The sequence below is a fragment of the Manacus candei genome, unplaced genomic scaffold (assembly GCF_025592945.1).
Source record: "Manacus candei isolate 608988 ecotype Guabito, Panama unplaced genomic scaffold, ASM2559294v1 h1tg000573l, whole genome shotgun sequence".
Lineage (NCBI taxonomy): Eukaryota > Metazoa > Chordata > Aves > Passeriformes > Pipridae > Manacus > Manacus candei.
The window spans coordinates 22,248-41,100 of NW_026138621.1; the positions used below are offsets into that span (position 1 = coordinate 22,248).

General features: G+C 65.2%; 3 protein-coding genes across 4 annotated transcripts; 1 reads left to right on the forward strand and 2 right to left on the reverse strand.

Annotated features, from left to right (window-relative positions):
- The first annotated feature begins 58 nt into the window (after positions 1-58).
- Positions 59-6,442, forward strand: PPOX (protoporphyrinogen oxidase). The gene is given in 13 exon segments (XM_051776643.1): positions 59-237; positions 794-928; positions 1,534-1,551; positions 1,553-1,650; positions 2,190-2,322; positions 2,843-2,987; positions 3,746-3,939; positions 4,482-4,542; positions 4,649-4,767; positions 4,860-4,973; positions 5,537-5,686; positions 5,790-5,832; positions 6,239-6,442. Coding segments are annotated over 13 exon segments (1,434 nt in total). The 5' UTR covers positions 59-150; the 3' UTR covers positions 6,376-6,442.
- B4GALT3 (beta-1,4-galactosyltransferase 3) lies at positions 6,420-11,027 on the reverse strand. 2 transcript variants are annotated; one of them, XM_051776645.1, is made up of 6 exons: positions 10,647-11,027; positions 9,804-10,039; positions 8,852-9,042; positions 8,392-8,468; positions 7,601-7,667; positions 6,420-7,029 (listed from the first exon to the last, which is right to left on the reverse strand). In XM_051776645.1, the coding sequence occupies exons 1-6, from the start codon at positions 10,900-10,902 to the stop codon at positions 6,675-6,677; spliced, it is 1,182 nt and encodes a 393-aa protein (XP_051632605.1). In that variant the 5' UTR covers positions 10,903-11,027; the 3' UTR covers positions 6,420-6,674. The 2 variants fall into 2 exon arrangements, with proteins under 2 accessions (XP_051632605.1, XP_051632604.1); XM_051776644.1 differs by having other exon boundaries at positions 7,601-7,705; positions 8,346-8,468.
- Positions 11,028-12,384: 1,357 nt separating this feature from the next.
- POLR3C (RNA polymerase III subunit C) lies at positions 12,385-18,673 on the reverse strand. The gene is given in 19 exon segments (XM_051776647.1): positions 12,385-12,584; positions 13,208-13,357; positions 13,451-13,500; positions 13,812-13,913; positions 14,097-14,138; positions 14,140-14,248; positions 14,319-14,379; positions 14,477-14,528; positions 14,947-15,027; positions 15,110-15,202; positions 15,301-15,405; positions 16,213-16,307; positions 16,397-16,414; positions 16,417-16,581; positions 17,438-17,636; positions 17,638-17,688; positions 17,955-17,960; positions 18,203-18,395; positions 18,603-18,673. Coding segments are annotated over 18 exon segments (1,608 nt in total). The 5' UTR covers positions 18,350-18,395; positions 18,603-18,673; the 3' UTR covers positions 12,385-12,502.
- Positions 18,674-18,853: the final 180 nt, after the last annotated feature.

The following is an 18,853-nucleotide window of genomic DNA, read 5'->3' on the forward strand; positions in this document are numbered from 1 at the left end:
CGGGACGGAGGGGGGGCGTGGCCTGCGCGGCGGACGCCGGGAGAGGTGCGGGGGGGGCTCCGGGGGTCGCGGGGCCGGGCTGGGGGGGGGATCGGGGGGTTTGGGGGGTCCCGGCGACCCCGCTGACCCCCCCCCGGCCCAGGTCCCCTCATGGCGCCGACCGTGGCCGTGGTGGGGGGCGGCATCAGCGGCCTGGCCGCCTGTTACCACCTCGTCCGAGCCCCCCGCCCGCCCAAGGTGAGCGGAGACACCCCCAACACCTCCCCCGCGACCCCCCGAATTCCCACCCGGCATCCACGAACTCCCCCTCCGCTCCTCCCTTCCCTCCGGGACCCCCCCAGCCTTCCGGGACCCCCAGTTTTCCCCAGGACACCCCCCCCACCAGCCTCCCCCGCGACCCCCAGACTCTCCCCCTGAGACCCCCAACCTCCCCCCCCCCGGACCTCCGTTCCTTCGAGGACCCCCCCCCCAGCCTTCCGGGACCCCCCGCTCTCCCCGGGACCCCAAAACTCCATCCCGGACCTCCATTACTTAGAGGACCCCCTCCCAGCCTTCCGGGACCCCCAGCACTCCCTGGGACCCCAAAACTCCATCCCGGACCTCCATTACTTAGAGGACCCCCCCCAAACTCTTCCGAGACCCCCAGCACTCCCTGGGACCCCAAAACTCCATCCCGGACCTCTGTTCCCCCCGAGACCCCCCCCCCCGGGGTTCCCACCCTCCCCCTCCCGGGACCCCCCCGCCGCCGTGGGGTGCCCGTGGTGACACTGGGGGGGTCTCTGGGGGTCCGCAGGTGGTGCTGCTGGAGGCCAGCGGCCGTTTTGGGGGGTGGCTGCAGAGCACCCGGACCCCCGAGGGGGCCGTGTTTGAACACGGGCCCAGGGGGGTCCGTCCCCACGGCGCGGTGGGCGCCGAGACCCTGCACATGGTACGGGGGGGGGGCTCGGGGAGGGTCCCTGCACCCCTCGGGGTGCCAGAGGGGTCCCTGCGTGGGTGTTGGGGGTCCCATTGGTCTGGGAGGGTCCTGGGTGGGTGTTGGGGATTCCAGTGGTTTGGGGGGTCCCTGCGTGGGTGTTGGGGGTCCCAATGGTCTGGGGGGTCCCTGCGTGGGTGTTGGGGGTCCCATTGGTCTGGGAGGGTCTTGGGTGGGTGTTGGGGATTCCAGTGGTTTGGGGGGTCCCTGGGGCTGGGCTCGGGGTGCCAGAGAGGTCCTTGGGGGCTGGAGTTTGGGGGGGTATTGGTTGGGCAGGGTTTTGGGGTCTGGGGAGTTTCTGGGTGGATGCTGAGGGTCCCCAATGGTCTGGGGGGGTCCCTGACTGGGTGTTGGGGGTCCCCAGTGGCCCAGTGGTCTGAGGGGTCCCTGGGTGGATGTTGGAGGTCCCAGTGGTCTGGGGGGGTCCCTGAGTGGGTGCTGGGGGTCCCCAGTGCTCTGGGGGTTTCCTGGGTGGGTTTTGGGGTCCCCAGTGCTGGGGGAGGTCCCTCTGTAGGTGCTGGGCTGTGTTTGAGCCCCCCCAAATGCCCCCCCTCCTCCAGGTGTCGGAGCTGGGGCTGGGGGGGGGACGTGCTGCCCGTGCCCGGGGACCACCCGGCGTCCCGGAACCGCTTCCTGTTCTGCGGGGGGGCCCTGCACCGCCTGCCCTCGGGGCTGGGGTAGGGACCCCCTGAGCCCCCCCTCCCTCTGCCCCCTGATCCCCCCGTGCCCCCCAAATACCCCCCCCGGTCCCCAATGCCACCCCCCGATGCCCCTGTGTCCCCAGGGGTCTCCTGCTTGTTGTGCCCCCCATACACCCCCCATGCCCCCAGTGCCACCCCCCCTGACTCCCCCCATGTCCCCAGGGGTCTCCTGTGAGCTGTGCCCCCCCAGTGCCACCCCCCGTTAACCCCCCCCTGTCCCCAGGGGTCTCCTGCTGTCTGTGCCCCCCTATACACCCTCTGTGCCCCCAGTGCCACCCCCCTGACTCCCCCGTGTCCCCAGGGGTCTCGTGCGGGCCGTGCCCCCCAATATCCCCCAGTGCCACCCCCCTGACCCCCCCCGTCCCCAGGGGTCTCATGCAGTCCATGCCCCCCAGTATCCCCCAATACCACCCCCCTGACCCCCCCGTGTCCCCAGGGGTCTCGTGCGGGCCATGCCCCCCACACACACCCTCTGTGCCCCCAGTGCCACCCCCCTGACCCCCCCGTGTCCCCAGGGGTCTCGTGCGGGCTGTGCCCCCCTTCTCGCGGGCGCTGCTCTGGGCGGGGCTGCGGGACCTGCTGACCCCGGCGGGCACAGACCCCGACGAGAGCGCCCACGGCTTCGCCCGGCGCCGCTTCGGCCCCGAGGTGGGTCCGGGGGGGGCTGATGACCCCCCCCATAATCCCCAGCCCTCCATAACCCCATGCCATAATCCCTAACCTTTGATAATCCCCCCCTGACAACCCCCTGCAATAACTTCCCCCAGTAACCCCCCCAATAATCTCCCGCTCCAATAAACCCCCCAATAACTCCTCCCTTGATAACACCCCCCAAAACCTCCCCAATACCCCCCCCATAACCCCCCACCTCAATAACTCCCCCCCATAACCCCCCTGATAACCTCCAACCTCGATAACCCCCCACCCCAATGACCCTTTCCCAATAAACCCCTCGATAACCCTCCCTCCCTATAACTCCCTCTGTAACCCCCCCGATAACCCCCCACCTCAGTAACCCCCCCAATTACTCTCCCCCATTATCCTCCTTCCCCCATAACCCCCCCCTCCACCCCGATAACCCCCCCCCGGGTTATCAGCCCCCCCCAGGTCTGGGCGTGGCCCGGGCGCTCCCCGGTGACCCCGCGGTGACCCCGTGGTGGCCCCGCAGGTGGCCGAGGTGGCCGTGGACAGTCTGTGCCGGGGGGTCTTCGCCGGGGACAGTCGGACCCTCAGCGCCCGCTCCTGCTTCCCGGCCCTGTTCCGGGCCGAGAGGAGCCGCGGATCCGTCCTGCTGGGAATGGCGCTGGGAGACGGTGGGGACACTGGGACATACTGGGACATACTGGGGACACTGGGACATACTGGGACATACTGGGGACACTGGGACATACTGGGATATACTGGGGACACTGCTGGGAATGGCACTGGGAGACGGTGGGGACACTGGGGACACTGGGGACACTGGGACACTGGGACACTGGGGACACACTGGGAGACGGTGGGACACACTGGGGACACTGCTGGGAATGGTGCTGGGAGACGGTGGGGACACTGGGGACACTGGGACATACTGGGGACACTGCTGGGAATGGCATTGGGAGATGGTGGGGACAGTGGGACACTGCTGGGAATGGCACTGGGAGACACTGGGGACACTGCTGGGAATGGCATTGGGAGATGGTGGGGACACTGGGACACCCTGGGGACACTGCTGGGAATGGTGCTGGGAGACACTGAGGACACTGGGACATACTGGGGACATTGCTGGGAATGGCACTGGGAACTGGTGGGGACACTGGGACACACTGGGGACACTGCTGGGAATGGCACTGGGACACACTGGGGACACTGGGGACACACTGGGGACACCACAGCGTGTCGGGGCTGGCACTGGGATCCGGCGGGCACTGGGGTGGGGACACGAAGGGACACGAGGGGACAGCGGTGCCACCCTCAGGGAAGGCCCCGCCCCGCCGGGGTTGGCACCGTGCCCTGGCTCGGGGAGGGGGGGTCTGTGGGGGCAGCAGGGCCGAGCCCCCCCCCGGGCGTTGTCACCGCGTTGTCCCCGCAGGGGAGGGGACCCCGCGCGGCCCCGACTCGGGGCTGGCCCGGCGGGCGCGCGCCGAGCGCTGGAGCCAGTGGTCCCTGCGGGGGGGGATGGAGACCCTCGCCCGGGGGCTCGTGGCCTTCCTGGCCCCCCGCGGGGTCGAGCTGCGCTGTCACAGCCCCCTGTGTCACCTGCGCCACCGCCACGGCCGCTGGCAGGTGGGGACACTCCCGGTGCCTTCCCAGTCCCTTCCCAGTGTCCTTTGGGGACCCTCCCAGTGCCCCCAATCCCCTCCCAGTGTCCCTTGGGGACCCTCCCAGTGTTCCTTTGGGACCCTCCCAGTGTCCCTTGGGGACCCTCCCATTCCCCCCCCCCCGGTCCCCTCTCAGTGTCCCCTTGGGGCCCGTCCCAGTGCCCCCAGTCCCTTCCCAGTGTCCTTTGGGGACCCTCCCAGTGCCCTCCCGGTGTCCCCTTGGGTCCCCCTCTCGTGTCCCTGGGTCCCCTCCCAGTGCCCCCCACCCCACATCCCACTCTCCCCTCCCAGTGCCCCCCACCTCGCTTTCCGTCCCCTCCCCATGTTCTTTTCCCAGTATCCCCTCCCCAGTGCCACCAGTGCCCCCCTCGGTCCTCCCCCCCCCAGTTCCCCCCACCCCACATCCCACTCTCCGTCCCCTCCCCGGCGCCCCTCAGGTCCTTTTCCCAGTGTTCCTTTCCCAGTGCCCTCCCCAGTGCCCCCCACCCTGCTCTCTGTCCCCCCCAGCTCTCTCTGCCCGATGGCACCGTCACCGCCGACCACGTCGTCAGCGCCCTGCCCGCCGCAGGTACGGCCGCGTTGCCCGGACCCCCCTGTCCCCCCCTGTCCCCTGATGTCCCCCGCTGTCCCCTGATGTCCCCCGCTGTCCCCTGATGTCCCCCCTTCGTCCCCAGCCCTGGCCGAGGCGCTGCCCCCCGAGGCGGAGCCGCTGGCGCGGGAGCTCCGGCACATCCCGACCGCCTCCGTGGCCGTGGTCAACCTGCAGTACGAGGGGGTCTCGCTGCCCGTCACGGTGAGGGGGGGGTCCCGCAGGTGCCCCCTGCCCCCCCCGGGGGTGTCCCCAGCCCCCCAGGGGTGACCCCAGCCCGTCCATCCTCCCCGCAGGGATTCGGGCACCTCGTCCCCTCCTCGGAGGACCCGGCGCTCCTGGGCATCGTCTACGACTCGGTGGCGTTCCCGCAGCACGACGGGGCCGGGCCGCCCTCGGTGCGGCTCACGGTGGGTCCCGGGGGGCACGGGGAGGGGTCCTAGGGGGAGTTTGGGGGGCTCGGGGAGGAGTCCCGGGGGGATTTTGGGAGGGCTCTGGTCCTGGGAGGTGTCCTGGGAGGCGCCTGGTTCCGGCAGAGCTTCGGGGACCCGGCGGGGGCGGCCCCACCTGAGTCCCGGGGGGCACGGGGAGGGGTCCGGGATGATTTTGAGGGGCTCGGGGAGGGGTCCGGGGTGATTTGGGGGGGGCTCACGGTGTCCTGGGAGATGCTTGATTCCGGCAGAGCTCTGGGGGGACACAGGAGGTTGTGTGGGACCACCTGAGTCCTGGGGGGGATGGGGAGGGTCCGGGGTGATTTTGGGGGGCACGGGGAGAGGTCCGAGGGATTTTTGGGGGGTCGGAGAGGGGTCCGGGGTGATTTTGGGGGGCTCACGGTGCCCTGGAAGGCGCCTGGTTCCGGCAGAGCTTCGGGGACGCAGCGAGCACAGGAGGCTGTGCGGGACCACCGGGAGGGCTCCGGGGTGATTTTGGGGGGCACGAGGGTGATTTTGGGGGGGCTCCCCGTGTCCCACAGGTGATGCTGGGAGGCGCCTGGTTCCGGCAGAGCTTCGGGGACCCGGCGGGGGCGGCCCCGGCGCTGCTGCTCCGGAGGGCACAGGAGGCCGTGCGGGACCACCTGGGGCTGGGCGGGACCCCCGCCCGCTCCATCGTCAGGGTGCAGCAGGTGGGTGGGGGGCGGTTTTGGGGGGGCTGGGGGCTCGGAAGGGGGGGGGCTCGCGGGGCTCACCTGTGCCCCCCCCCCCAACAACTCGCCCCCCCCCCGACAGGGCTGTATCCCCCAGTACACGCTGGGCCACTGGCAGCGCCTCGGTAAGGGGGTCCCTGAGGTCTGGGGAGGGGTCTCTGGGGCTTGGTTTGGGGGGACAGAAGGGTCCTGGGGGGGGGGGCTCCCAGGGGTCTGGGAGTCTGTGGAGCTTGGTTTGGGGTGTCAGAGGGGCCCTGAGTCTGGAGGGGGTCCCTGGGTGGGTGCTGGGTCTGGAGGGGGATCCCTGGGTGGGTGCTGGGAACTGGAGGGGGTCCCTGGGTGGGTGCTGGGAGCCGGAGGGGGTCCCTGGGGCTTGGTTTGTGTTACCAAGGGGGGTCCTGGGGTGGATTTGGGAGGGGGGGGGGTGTCCCTGGGTGGTTGTGGACGGTCCCAGCAGTCTGGGGGAGTCCCTGGGGTGGTAGTGGGGGGTCTCCTGTCCCCCAAACCCCACGTGCACCCCCCCCCCCCCAGAGCGGATCAGGCAGTTCCTGAAGGAGCAGCAGCTCCCCCTGAGCCTCGTCGGGGCCTCCTACTCGGGGGTCTCCGTCAACGACTGCATCGCCAGCGCCAAGGAGGCCGTGGGGGGGCTCTTGGGGACACCCCCCTGACCCCCCCACCGTGCCCCTCACCCCTCCAGCAGCCCCCCCGTGGCTGTAGGACAAAGCGATTTTCTCTTTTAATTGACCAAAAAAACCCCTCAACCCCTTACAAAGGCCCAGGGAGCGGCTCATAAATAGAATAAATACCCGCGTGCGCCCGATTCGGGGACCCCCAGAGACCACCCCCCACCACCCCCCGGGGGTCAGGCTCACCCCGGGGTGCCCCCCCAACACCGGGCAGGGCTCCCACTGCCCCCCCCAGTCCATCCAGCGAGGCCACACTGGGGTCCCAGTGCAGGAAGGGGGGGTTAAGGGGGCCCCCGTGCCAGGCTCTGGTTGCCCCCCCGGGGGTCCTGGGTGGTCCCCAGGCCCTGGGTGCTGTTGGGGGCCGCGGGGGGGGCCGTGGGCAGGCTGGGGGGGTGGAAAGCCCCCCGTGCCAGCGCCAGGGGCAGGGGCAGGGCCCCCCGGGGGGGCTGGCGCAGCATCTCCTCCCGGAAGCGGCGGGAGCTGCTGGGGGGGCCGCGGGGGCCGCGGGGGTCGGTGCCGATGTCCACGGTGAGGTTGGTGTAGAGGGGCTGGAGCCGCTTTTCCAGCAGGGAGTAGGTCAGGGAGTTCATCCCGTCCTGGGTCCAGGCGCGCTGGGTCCGCACCAGCAGGTCGAACCTGGGGAAGGGGGGGGGGGGGGACAGCAGGGGGGTCAGGCAGGGGGCTAGGGAATCATGGAATCATGGAATTATGGAATTATGGAACCATAAAATCATGGAATCATGGAACCATAAAATCATGGAATCGTGAAATCATGGAGTCGCATAATCGTGGAATCATTGGATTATAGAATCATGGAATTATGGAGTCATGGAATCATAGAATTATAGATTCATAGAATCATGGAATTATAGTCATGGAATCATGGGATTATAGAATCATAGAATTATAGAATCATAGAATTATAGAATCATAGAATTCTGGAACCATGGAATCATGGAATCATAAAATCATAGAATTATAGAATCATAGAATCATGGAATTAGAGAATCATAAAACCATGGAATCATAAAATCACAGAATTATAGAATCAAAGACTATAGAATCTTAGAATCATGGAATCATAAAATCACAGAATCGCAGAATCTTAGAATCATAGAATCATGGAATTATAGAATCATAGAATTATGGAATCATCAAATCACAGAGTCACAGAATTATGGAATCATGGAATCACAGAATCAAGGACCTGTGGGGGTTCTCCTCGTTGCCTTTGTCCCCCTTGTGCTTCACCATCTTGTAGTGGCCGATGGAGATGGGGGGGCGGGAGATCTTCATCCCGGCCAGGCGCACCCTGGGGGGGACACGGGCTCAGGGGGGGACACAGGGGACAGGGACACCCCCCTGGGGGACACAGGGCATGGGGACACACCCCTGGGGGACAGGGACACCCCCCTGGGGGGACAGGGCATGGGGACACACCCCTGGGGGGACAGGGACACCCCCCTGGGGGGGACAGGGCATGGGGACACCCCCCTGGGGGGACAGGGACACCCTCCTGGGGGGACAGGGCATGGGGACACCCCCCTGGGGGGACAGGGACACCCTCCTGGGGGGACAGGGCATGGGGACACCCCTCTGGGGGGACAGGGACACCCTCCCGGGGGGGACAGGGTCATTTGGGGGGAGAACAGGGAATGGGGACACTGTCCTGGGGGGGACACAGGGGACAGGGGGAGACACAGGGGACAGGGACACCCCTCTGGGGGGGACACAGGGCATGGGGGGGGGACCAGGAGTGGGGACACTGTCCTGGGGGGGACAGAGGGGACAGGGACATCCCCCTGGGGGGGGACATGGGGTCATGGGGTGAGGGGACAGGGACATTTCCCCCGGGGAGGGGACAGTGTGACACCCCCCCAGCCCCAGGGAGGGGACAATGGGACACCCCCCCAGCCCCAGGGAGGGGGACAGCAGCCCCCCCGTGTCCCCACCTGGTGGCAATGTCGTCGTCCTCGCCCCCCCAGCCCCAGTACTCGTTGGGGAACCCGTTGATCTTCATGTACTGGTCGGGGGTCAGGGCTGAGACCCCCCCGAAATACTGGGGGTATGGCAAGCTGGGGGGACACACACACACTCAGCTGCTGTCCCCCCACCCCAGAGTGTCCCCAGGGAACCCCCCCAGGGACCCCCAAGCCCCCCCCAGATCCCCCTGAACCCCCACATTCAGCAGCTTCACCCGGTTAAGGTGGAATTCCCAGCCTGGGGGGTGGGAAAAGGGGGTCTGGAAGCACTGGGGACCCCTCAAACCCTTCTGAACAACCCCTCCGGGGACCCCCAGACCCCCCTGAACCCCCACATTCAGCAGCTTCATCCGGTTAAGGTGGAATTCCCAGCCTGAGGAGGTGGGAAAAGGGGGTCTGGAAGCTGTGGGGACCCCCCAAACCCTTCTGAACCCCCCCAGGGAGCCCCCAGAATCCCCCAGGGGGGTGTGACCCACCTGTAGCCGAATTTGTTCATGGCCACAGAGACGTGTTTGGGGTTCCAGGGGTCGCAGGTGTAGAGGTTGTGGTCGTTCTCCGGGATCAAATCCACGTCGTGCAGGAAGAGACAATCCCAGTCCTCGTCCTTCAGGGCCTCCTTCACCCCCACATTCAGCAGCTTTGCCCGGTTGAACGTGGAATTCCCAGCCTGGGGGGTGGAAAAGGGGGGCTGGAAGCACTGGGGACCCCCCAAAACCTCCTGGGGACGCCCCAAAACCCCCTCTGGGGACCCCCCAAACCCCTCATCCACCCCCAAACCCCTCATCCACCCCCCACATTCAGCAGCTTTGCCCAGTTCAACGTGGAATTCTCGGCCTGGAAAGTGGGAAAGGGAGGCTGGAAGCACTGGGGACCCCCCAAAACCTCCTGGGGACGCCCCATAACCCCCTCTGGGGACCCCCCAAACCCCTCATCCACCCCCCAAACCCCTCATCCACCCCCCACATTCAGCAGCTTTACTCAGTTCAATGTGGAATTCCCGGCCTGGGGGGTGGAAAAGGGGGGTTGGAAGCACTGGGGACCCCCCAGACCTCCCCAAGCCCCTCTGGGGACCCCTAAACGCCCCTCAACTCCCTCTTCACCCCCACCTGGGGCCTCCCAAACCCCTCTTCACCCCCACATTCAGCATCTCCACCCCATCACACCCACAACTCCCATCCCGCAAAGGTCTGGAAAAAGGGTCTGAGACCCCTGGGGACCCCCCAAACCCCCTCCAGGCCCCCAAAAATCCTCCGTGGGGACCCTCCAAACCACCCCAAGCCCCTCTGGGGCCTCCCAAACCCCTCTTCACCCCCACATTCAGCATCTCCGCCCCGTCGCACCCACAACTCCCATCCCGCAAAGGTCTGGAAAAAGGGTCTGGGACCCCCAAGACCCCCCCAAAACCCCCCCAATTCCCCCCCCCCAGACCTGGTGCACGACGTAGATGCCGTAGTGGAGCTGCTGGCGCTGCAGGAAGGGGTGCAGGTAGTAGAGGAGGTGGCCCAGGTGGCTCTCCCGGTTGCGGTGGGGGACGATGACGGCCGTGCGGGACCGGGCCTCGCACAGGGGGGGCCGGTACCGCCCCCCCGGGCCCACCCCCGGGTTCTTGGCCCGGATGAGCTCCAGCGACGGCACCCGGGCGAAGGTCACCGTCAGGGGACCCACTGGGGGGGGGATAAGGGGAGTAAAGGGGGGCACAGGGGGCTGGGGGGGATAAAGGACCCCAAATTGGGTTTGCCCCCCTCATCCCACAGTCCCAAAGCAGGGGGGGCTGGGGGTGTGTCCCTCCCCTCAATCCCAAACCGGGGGGCCTGGGGGTGTGTGCATCCCCCAGTCCCAAACTGGGGGTCCTGGGGGTGTGGCCCCCCCCAATCCCAAATCAGGGGGTTCTGGCGGTGTGTGTGTCCCCCCAGTCACAAACTGGGTGGTCCTGGAGGTGACCCTCCCCAGTTCCAAATCGGGGGAGCCCCAGGATTTGTCACCCCCCAGTCCCAAACTGGGGGGTCCTAGGTGCATGTCCCCCCCCTCAATCCCAAACTGGGGACTCCCAGGCTGTGTCCCCCCCATCCCAACCCCTGCCCAAACCCCCCATTTCTCCCCTCGGGGATCCCCCAAACCCCCCATTACCCCCCTCCAAACCCCCATTTCCCCTCCAAACTCCCCATTTCTCCCCTCAGGGATCCCCCAAACCCCTTGTTTTCCCCTCCCCAGTCCCCCAAACACCACTTTCCCCCCCATTTCCCCTCCCACTCCCCCCGTTCCCCCCCTCACCGAGGAAGGGCGATCTCTCGGGGCAGTACGGGAGGGGTCTGGCGGGGTCTGGCGGCGGGGGCCGGGGGGGCAGGAGCCGGCTCAGGTTCTCGTAGACGTCGCGGGTGCGGGAATAGTCGAAGCTGGGCCCGGCCCCGCGGCCGAAAAGCGCCGTGAGGTTGCGAAACCCGCCGAGCGAGAAGTAGGCGACGAAGGCGAACTGGCAGCCGACCAGCAGCGCCAGCGAGCACGGCCGCTCCAGCAGCCGCCGCAGCATCGCCTCACCGGGGGGGAAAACCTCACCGGGACGCGGCGGCGGCGCCGGGCCGGGACGCGCGGGCAGCGGGAGGCATCGCGGGGGCAGCGCGGGGCAGCGCCGGGCACGGCGGAGGCATGGCGGGGCTGCGGGAGGGCAGGGGAGAGGGGCGGTGAGGGACGGGAGGGAGAAGGGCAGGGACGGCCGGGAGCGGCTCAGACACCGCCGGGACCACCGGGATCCCCCCGCCCTCTGGACTGGGTCAGACACCGCCGGGACCACCGGGACCGGCCCACCCCTGGACCGGCTCAGACACCATCGGTACCGGGACCTGCCCACCACCAGGACCTGCCTGGCCCCGGTACCGGATCGGACACCGCCGGGACTGCCGGGACCGGTACCAGTTCAGACACCGCCGGTACTCCCAGTAACGGCACCTGCGCGCCCCCCGGTAACGATACTTGTCCAGCCCCTGTCCCTCCCAGCCCTGGTACCTGCCCGGCGCCAGCTCAGCACCCCCAGCCCCGGTTCCGGTCCCCGTCGTGGTCCCGGCCCAGCCCCTGTTCAGCTCCAAGTCCCAGTTCCGTCCCCACCCTTGTCCCATTCCCGATCCCGCTCCCAGTCCCAGCCCCGATCCCGGTCCGTGCCTGGGCCCGGCTCAGCCCCTCCCGGCCGCCGCCATCTTGGAGCGAAGGGCGCGGTGTGATGACGTCACGGGGCGGGCGCGTGGCGGGGTCAGGGCCGGGCCGCACCGGGTGAGGGGACAATGGCGGGCCCGGGGGGGACAGCTGGGGGTCCTCTCGGGGAGCCGGGAGGGCCGCGGGAAGCGCTGGTGACCCCCGGGCGGGGCGCGGGGTCCCGGTAGGACCCGGGAGAGCCTCTGGAGGTGATGAGGGGCCTGTTCTGGGATGGCCACAACCACATAGGGGCGTGGTCACAGCAAGCGCCGTTGCCGCGGCAACCACGCGCGCCCCGCCCCCCTCCCGGGGCTGCCCCGCCCCTTGTTATACGTCACGGGGAAAGCGCGCTGTGATTGGGCGCAAGGCCAGAAGCGGAGCGTGGCGGGCGGGGCGAGCGCACGTGCGTCCCCCTCGTCACGTGTGTCCCGTCCCGGAGGTCACGGGTCCCCAAAATATCCCCCTCAAACACGAGTGTCCCATCCCGGGGTCCCCAAAGGACCCCCCCGAACATCCCCCCTCCCCTCACATCGCACCCACCGCTCCATAAATATCTTTAATTAATGGCACTGCCCTAAATTACAGCTCTGGGGGGTGTGGGGCATGGACAGGGGGGTCCCTTGGTCCTGCCAGGGGGTCTCCCAAATTAACGGGGGATAAACACCCAAATTGAGGGGTGATCAATGAACACCCAAACTGAGGGGTGATCAATAAACACCCCAAACTGAGCGGGGATCCATGAACACCCAAATTGAGGGGTGACAGCTGTCCCCATGTCCTCTGTGTCCCTGTCCCCCGTTGATGCTCAGGTGCCATCAGCAACTGTTGCTTTATTCCCCTCAGCAGCACAAGCACCACTGGCGAAGGCAGCTGGTCCCTGTCCCCACTCCTGACCCTGTCCCCACTCCTGTCCCTGTCCCCATCCCTGTCCCTGTCCCGTTCCCTCAGGGTCTCTTCACGGTGCTCTCGATGAACGACTCCAGCACAAAGATGGTCTCGTCCACCTGGTTCTCGCTGGCGTCGATCCTGGGGACAGACAGCGGTGGGCAGCCACCGGGGGGTCCCCGACTCTTGTCCTGGCCCCAACCCTGTCCCCATCCTGGTCCCATCTCCATCCCCGTCCCCTCTTGGCCCCATCCTGGTCCCATCTCCATCCCTGTCCCCTCCCCTCCCTGTCCCCTCTCTATCCCCCTCCCCGTCCCCTCCTCATCCCCTCCCTGTCCCTCACTGGTTGACTTTGCTTTTGAGGCTCTCCAGCTGCTACCTCTCAGAGCCATGAGCATCCCCATCCCCTCCTATCCCCATTCCTGTCCCCTCCCTATCCCCATCCCCATCCCCTCCCTATTCCCATCCCTGTCCCCTCCCTGTCCCCTCCCATGTCCCCTCCTGTCCCCTCACTTGCTGACGTTGTGTTTGAGGCTCTCCAGCTGCTACCTCTCAGAGCCATGAGCATCCCTGTCCCATCCCTGTCCCCATCCCTGTCCCCTCCCTATCCCCATCCCCGTCCCCTCCCTATCCCCATCCCTGTCCCCTCCCTATCCCCATCCCCATCCCCTCCCTATCCCCATCCCTGTTCCCTCCCTATCCCCATCCCTGTCCCCTCCCTATCCCCATCCCTGTCCCCTTCCTGTCCCCTCCTGTCCCCTCACTTGTTGACGTTGCGTTTGAGGTTCTCCAGCTGCTGCCTCTCGGGCCCCGTCAGCATCTCCTCCACCTCCCGCAGCTGCTCCTCCTCGGCGCCCGTGGCCTGCATGGAGGCCAGGATGGCTTCCACCCGCTGGGACTTCTCCAGGAGCCTCCTGCCAGGGGACAGGGACACAGGGACGGGGTGCTGGTGGCTCCAGACCCCCCCCTTGGACCCGCTGAGCCCCCGGTCCCGGCGCGGCGCTCACTTGTTCTCCCGCGTCTCGTGCTGCCGGCGCTCCATCAGGTTGGCGGCGCTCTGGGGGCAAACAGGGGCGTTGGGGGCACTGGGGGGGACACGGGGACAGGGGCACTGCCACCTCTGGGACACCTGGACACCTGGATACTGGAGCAGGAGCTCTGGGAATACAGAGCCAGGTGAGCCCACCCAGCCCAGCGGTGTTGGGGGGACCCCACACTCACAAAAACCCAGTGAGAGGACACAGGGACGGTGCCACTGCCACCACCCCTGGTGGCACCGGGAAGGAGGGGGCTGTGCCACCTGGATTCCCTGGGAATTCCCGCACGGATAGGCCGGGATGGCCCGATGTTCAGGTGCTGGGCACCCACCTTGTAGCAGCGGTGCAGCAGCATCCGGGCGGCGGCCGCCACGTTCACCGTGTACAGGTAGAAGGTGCGGGATGGAGCGTGGTCTGGAGTCTTGGGAATCTCCTGTGGGAAGGAGAGGGGCAGGGACCAAGCTAAGGGGGTCCCCCTCCCCAGAGGTGTCCCTGGTGGGATCCCTCTCCCTCCCCAGAGGTGTCCCTGGTGCAGGATCACCTGGAAGTGCCTGGAAACCCCCGGCCAAGCGATTCCACCCGGGGGAATCTCCCGGATTCCGGAGTTTCCCCTCACCTGCAGGGACACCAGGTTCTCCGAGAGCATCCTGTAGAGCATTGTCCTTGGCCTCCTTGGCCGGGATCATGGCAAAATCCTCCACCTGCTTCTGCTCCAGGTGCTTCTTGCGCAGGAGCAGGCGGAAGATCCGGGCGCAGCGGGAGCCGAACCTGGGCGGGGAGAGCGGGATGAGGAGGGATTGTGGGAAAAGCCTGGGAGTATCCCAGGTCCCCTTGTCACCTCTCCTCCACGATGGACTCCAGCGTGGCCGTGGCCAGAGACGCCAGGGCCTTGTGCAGGTCTGCGGTGGGGGGAAGGTCAAGGAGAAAATTCCAGAGCTTGGGAATGTTTCAGGCCTGGGAACACCAAGTGTGTCCCCCCCACTCTCCAAAGGATACTGACGGTGTAGGTGCCCCCACCGCTGTCCCCAGACTTCCCCACGAACTCCAGCTGCAGGGAGAGACAACAGGGAAGAGGTCAGGACATCCCCAGAGAAGGAAAACATGGTTGGTTGTTTTCCCTTAAAATCTGGAGCGAGAAGAAAAAGATGGAGATTTTGGGAAAAGAAAAAACAAACTTCAGTATCTCTTAAATATCTTCAATATCTTTTAAGTAACTTTAATATCTGATAACTAACTCCAATATCTGTACAAAAAACTTCAGAATTGGTCAGTATCTGTTAAAAACTGTTAACTCTCAGTAAAACCCAAGTTCCCCTCGGAGAGCAGAGCGAATTCCATGGAAGCATGGAATGCCAGAGGCTGGAAAAGCCCTGGAGAGCCCCGGGGACTGAACAGACAGAGCGAATTCCGTGGAAGCATGGAATGCCAGAGGCTGGAAAAGCCCTGGAGAGCCCGGGGGCACCCACCGGATCATCAGCCAGGAGCGCCAGGTACTGGTCCAGGACCTGCTTCCCGATGTTGTACCCGGCAGGAAGAGCCCGGAATATCTACGTGGGAGGGGAAAAAAGCAGGGAATGTCACAGGCATTCCAAGGGATTCCCAGCACTCCAGGGGCTCCCAAGGACCCACCTCGTTGGAGGAGAGGGGCTGGGTGTGGGACGCGCCCGAGGCCGTGGTCACCTCGCTCATGCGCAGCATCGTCCGCACCACCTCGCTGCTGGTCTGCAGGGGGAAAAACGGGGGGAAAAAGGGGGGAAAACGGGATTCAGGGCAGGGAAAAGCCCGGATCCGGAGTGGGAATGGGGGTGGGAGAGCCAGACCTGGTCCATGCGGCTGCCCACGGCGCTGACCAGAGCCTGGTCACGGAAGTGCTGGTGGAAACGCTCCAGGTTCACCTGCCAGTAAATGCCGTCGTCCGGAGGGGGCTGAGGGGGGAAAAGGGATAAAAAATGAGGGAAGGGGGGTGGGAAAACTGAGGGAAAGGAGGCAGGAAGCTGGTGGAAAGGAGGAGGAAAAAAATGAGGAAAAGGAGGCAGAAAGCAGCGGGAAATGAGACAGAAATAAGGGAGATGGGAAAATGAGGGAATGAGGCAGGAGAAAGGAGCGGTAAAAAGTGAGGGAAAGGAGGCACAAAACTGAGGGAAATGGAATGTAAAAATAAGGGAAAAGAGATGGGAAAATGAGGGAAATGAGGCACAAAAAAAGGAGGAAAAGGTGCCACAGAACTGAGGGAAATGAAACACGAAAATAAGGGAAAAGAGATGAAAAAATGAGGGAAATGAGGCAGGAAAAAAGAGCAATCAAAAGGAAAAGGGGTCACAAAACTGAGGGAAAAGAGGGGCAAAAAGATGTGGAAGAAGAGTCACGAAAAATTAGGAAAAGAAGCCACAAAAAATGCGAAAGAGGAGCCCAAAAAAAGCGAAAAAGGAGCCACAAAACTGAGGGAAATGGGGCAGAAAAAGTCTGAAGGAAAGGAGCCAAAAAAATTAGGAAAAGGGGCCACAAAACTGAGGAAGAGGAGCCAAGGAAAGTGAGGAAGAGGAGACAAGGAAAGTGAGGAAGAGGAGCCAAGGAAAGTGAGGAAGAGGAGCCACAAAAGATGAGGAGGAAGCAGCAGAAAAATGAGGAAAAGGAACCACAAAAAATGAGGGAAAGGGCTCACAACCCCCCCTGGTTTCTCCAGGTCAGGAATATGCCCATCCCACCCTTCCCAGGCCCAGAATTCCAGGTACCTCCGAGCTTCCTCCCTCCTGCTTCTGCCTCTTGGCCTTGCGCTGCCCGTCCTCCTCCTCCTCGTCGTCGCACGAGCGTCTCCGCTTCCCTTTCCCTGCCGAGCCAAAAACCCGGCGTCTCCCACCCGGAATGGCGGGGCCGAGCGCTTCCCGAGGCCCCCCGGAATCCCGGGGATCCCCTCACCGGCCAGGCTGAGCCGCGCACGACGTACATGTCCCGCTCGGCGATGGCCAGGGCGGGCGCGGGGGGCGGCGGCTCGGCGGCGTTCCCGGGGTTTTCCGGGACCATCGGGCACCTCCGGATGAAGTGGGTGTCTGCCAGGCGCACGAACGTGCCCGACACCTCGGCGTAATCCATGGTTTTCCCGTCTAGGAGGGAGAGGAGCCCGTGGGGTGGGGCGGATCTGGGATAGCCCTGACGCCACGGTCACCACGGCGAGCGTCAACACCCCCCCAGACCCTCTGGGACCACCCTCCCAAACCTGCTCCCAGATCCCTGTTTTTCTAAGGAGGAGCTTCCCACCTTCCATGGTCTCCATCAGCCTGTTCATGACTGGATCCAGGATGTTCCTGAGGCTCTGGAGGACACGGTGACACCACCACGACCTGGCCATGAACACCCCACAGATCCTCTGCTCCCACCTTCCGCAAACCTGATCCCAGGTCCCTGTTTTTCTAAGGAGGAGCTTCCCACCTTCCATGGTCTCCATCAGCCTTTCCATGACCAGATCCAGGATGTTCCTGAGGCTCTGGAGGACATGGTGACACCATGGCCACCACCACGACCATCACGGCCTGGCTGTGAACACCCCACGGAGCCTCTGCTCCCACCTTCCCAAACCTGCTCCCAGATCCCTGTTTTTCTAAGGAGGAGCTTCCCACCCTCCACAGCCTCCATCAGCCTTTCCATGACCAGATCCAGGATGTTCCTGAGGCTCTGGAGGACACGGTGACACCACCACAACCTGGCCATGAACACCCCCACAAATCCTCTGCTCCCACATTCCCAAACCTGCTCCCAGATCCCTATTTTTCTAAGGAGGAGCTTCCCACCCTCCATAGTCCCCATCAGCTGAATCCAGGATGTTCCTGAGGCTCTGGAGGCCACGGTGACACCATGGCCACCACCACGACCTGGCCATGAACACCCCACAAATCCTCTGCTCCCACATTCCCAAACCTGCTCCCGTTTTTTTTTTTTCCCAGGGAGGACCTTCCCTCCCACCTTCCATGGTCTCGGTGAGGCGATCGGCCACCCTGGCCACGGCGCAGCTCATGGAGAGGTGGCCGTGGAGCAGCAGCTCCTCCACCAGCAGCTCCCCGGGGTCCCCGTAGAGTGTCTTGGCCGTGTAGATGTAGCGGGGGTAGCGCAGGATCCGCAGGATCCGCTCGCTCCGCGCCTCGTACTCCACGGATCCGCGGGGGCTGCACCTCGTACCGCACCAGGTCGTGCTGGAGCAGGACACAAAGGGCCTTCTTCAACCTGTGGGAGGGAGCGGGAAGGTCGGGATCCCACTTTTTCCCCTGCCCAGATCCCCCGTTTTCCTCACGGAAAATCCGAATTTCCCTCCTCCTTCCTTTTCGGGGAACACAAACCTCCCGCTCCGGGAAAATTCCCCCTTCCTGATTTATTTCATTTGAAATGCCTTGTCCTTCTCCCCCACCTATCCCTGTCCCTGGATTCTTTTGCTCTCTACACAGCACCAGTTTCCCTCCTCCTTCCTCAAGTTTTCCAGGGCCACACGAACCTCCCACTCTTGATTTATCTCATTAAAAATTCCTGTCCTTCTCCACGTTTTCCCACCGGTTTATTCCCATCTTTCCTCCCTACAGAGCCTCAGAGTTTCTCTCCTCCTTTCCAAAGAAGTTCTCCAGGGAGATACAAACCTCCCACTCCAGAAAAACCTCTGAGTTACTGTTATTAAAAATTCCTCGTCCTTCTCCAGGTTTTCCCACCGGTTTCCCCCTCTGGCCCCCTCCCATCCCGTACCTGATCCGGGAGCAGCCCCGTGTCGCCCACCAGGAGCCGCAGCGGCCGCGGGCCCGTCCGGAGCAGGGAATTCCCGACTTTCTCCACGATCTCCCCGAAGTGCTCCTGGAGCAGCAGGGAGCAGAGCCGCAGCTCCGCCTGCGTCATCCCGGCGGCTTCCAGGAATCCCAGGAACGTGGTGGGGAAAGAACAGCTGTGGGGGGGACAGAGAGGGGACAGATGTTGACCCGTGTCCCCGGGACAGATGTTGACCCCCCCCTCCGGGGTTCTCTGTGTCCCCTCCTGGGGGGAATCAGCCGTGTCACAGGGATCCCGGCGCCCCTCCCCACCCTCTTCAGGTGGGATCTCCCCTCCTCCCCCCCTCAGGGGTCCCGGGCCCTCCCTGCTCTCACCCCCAGACCTGGCCTAGGCCGCAACCGCCGCCATGGCAACGACCACTTCCGCTTTCCCCTCCACTTCCGCTTCCGCCACTTCCGCCGCTGCCGCCGCCGCCGTCCCTCCTTGGGAGGCCCCACAGCAGGGGGCGCACTGCGCGCCGCTACCCCCACGAGGCCGCTCTATCCTCCCGCCCTCGCTCTCCGCGGTGGGAGCGGAGCAGACGAGCTGAGCGGAAGTGCGGGGCCGCTCTGGGCCGCGCTCTGTGGCCCCCCC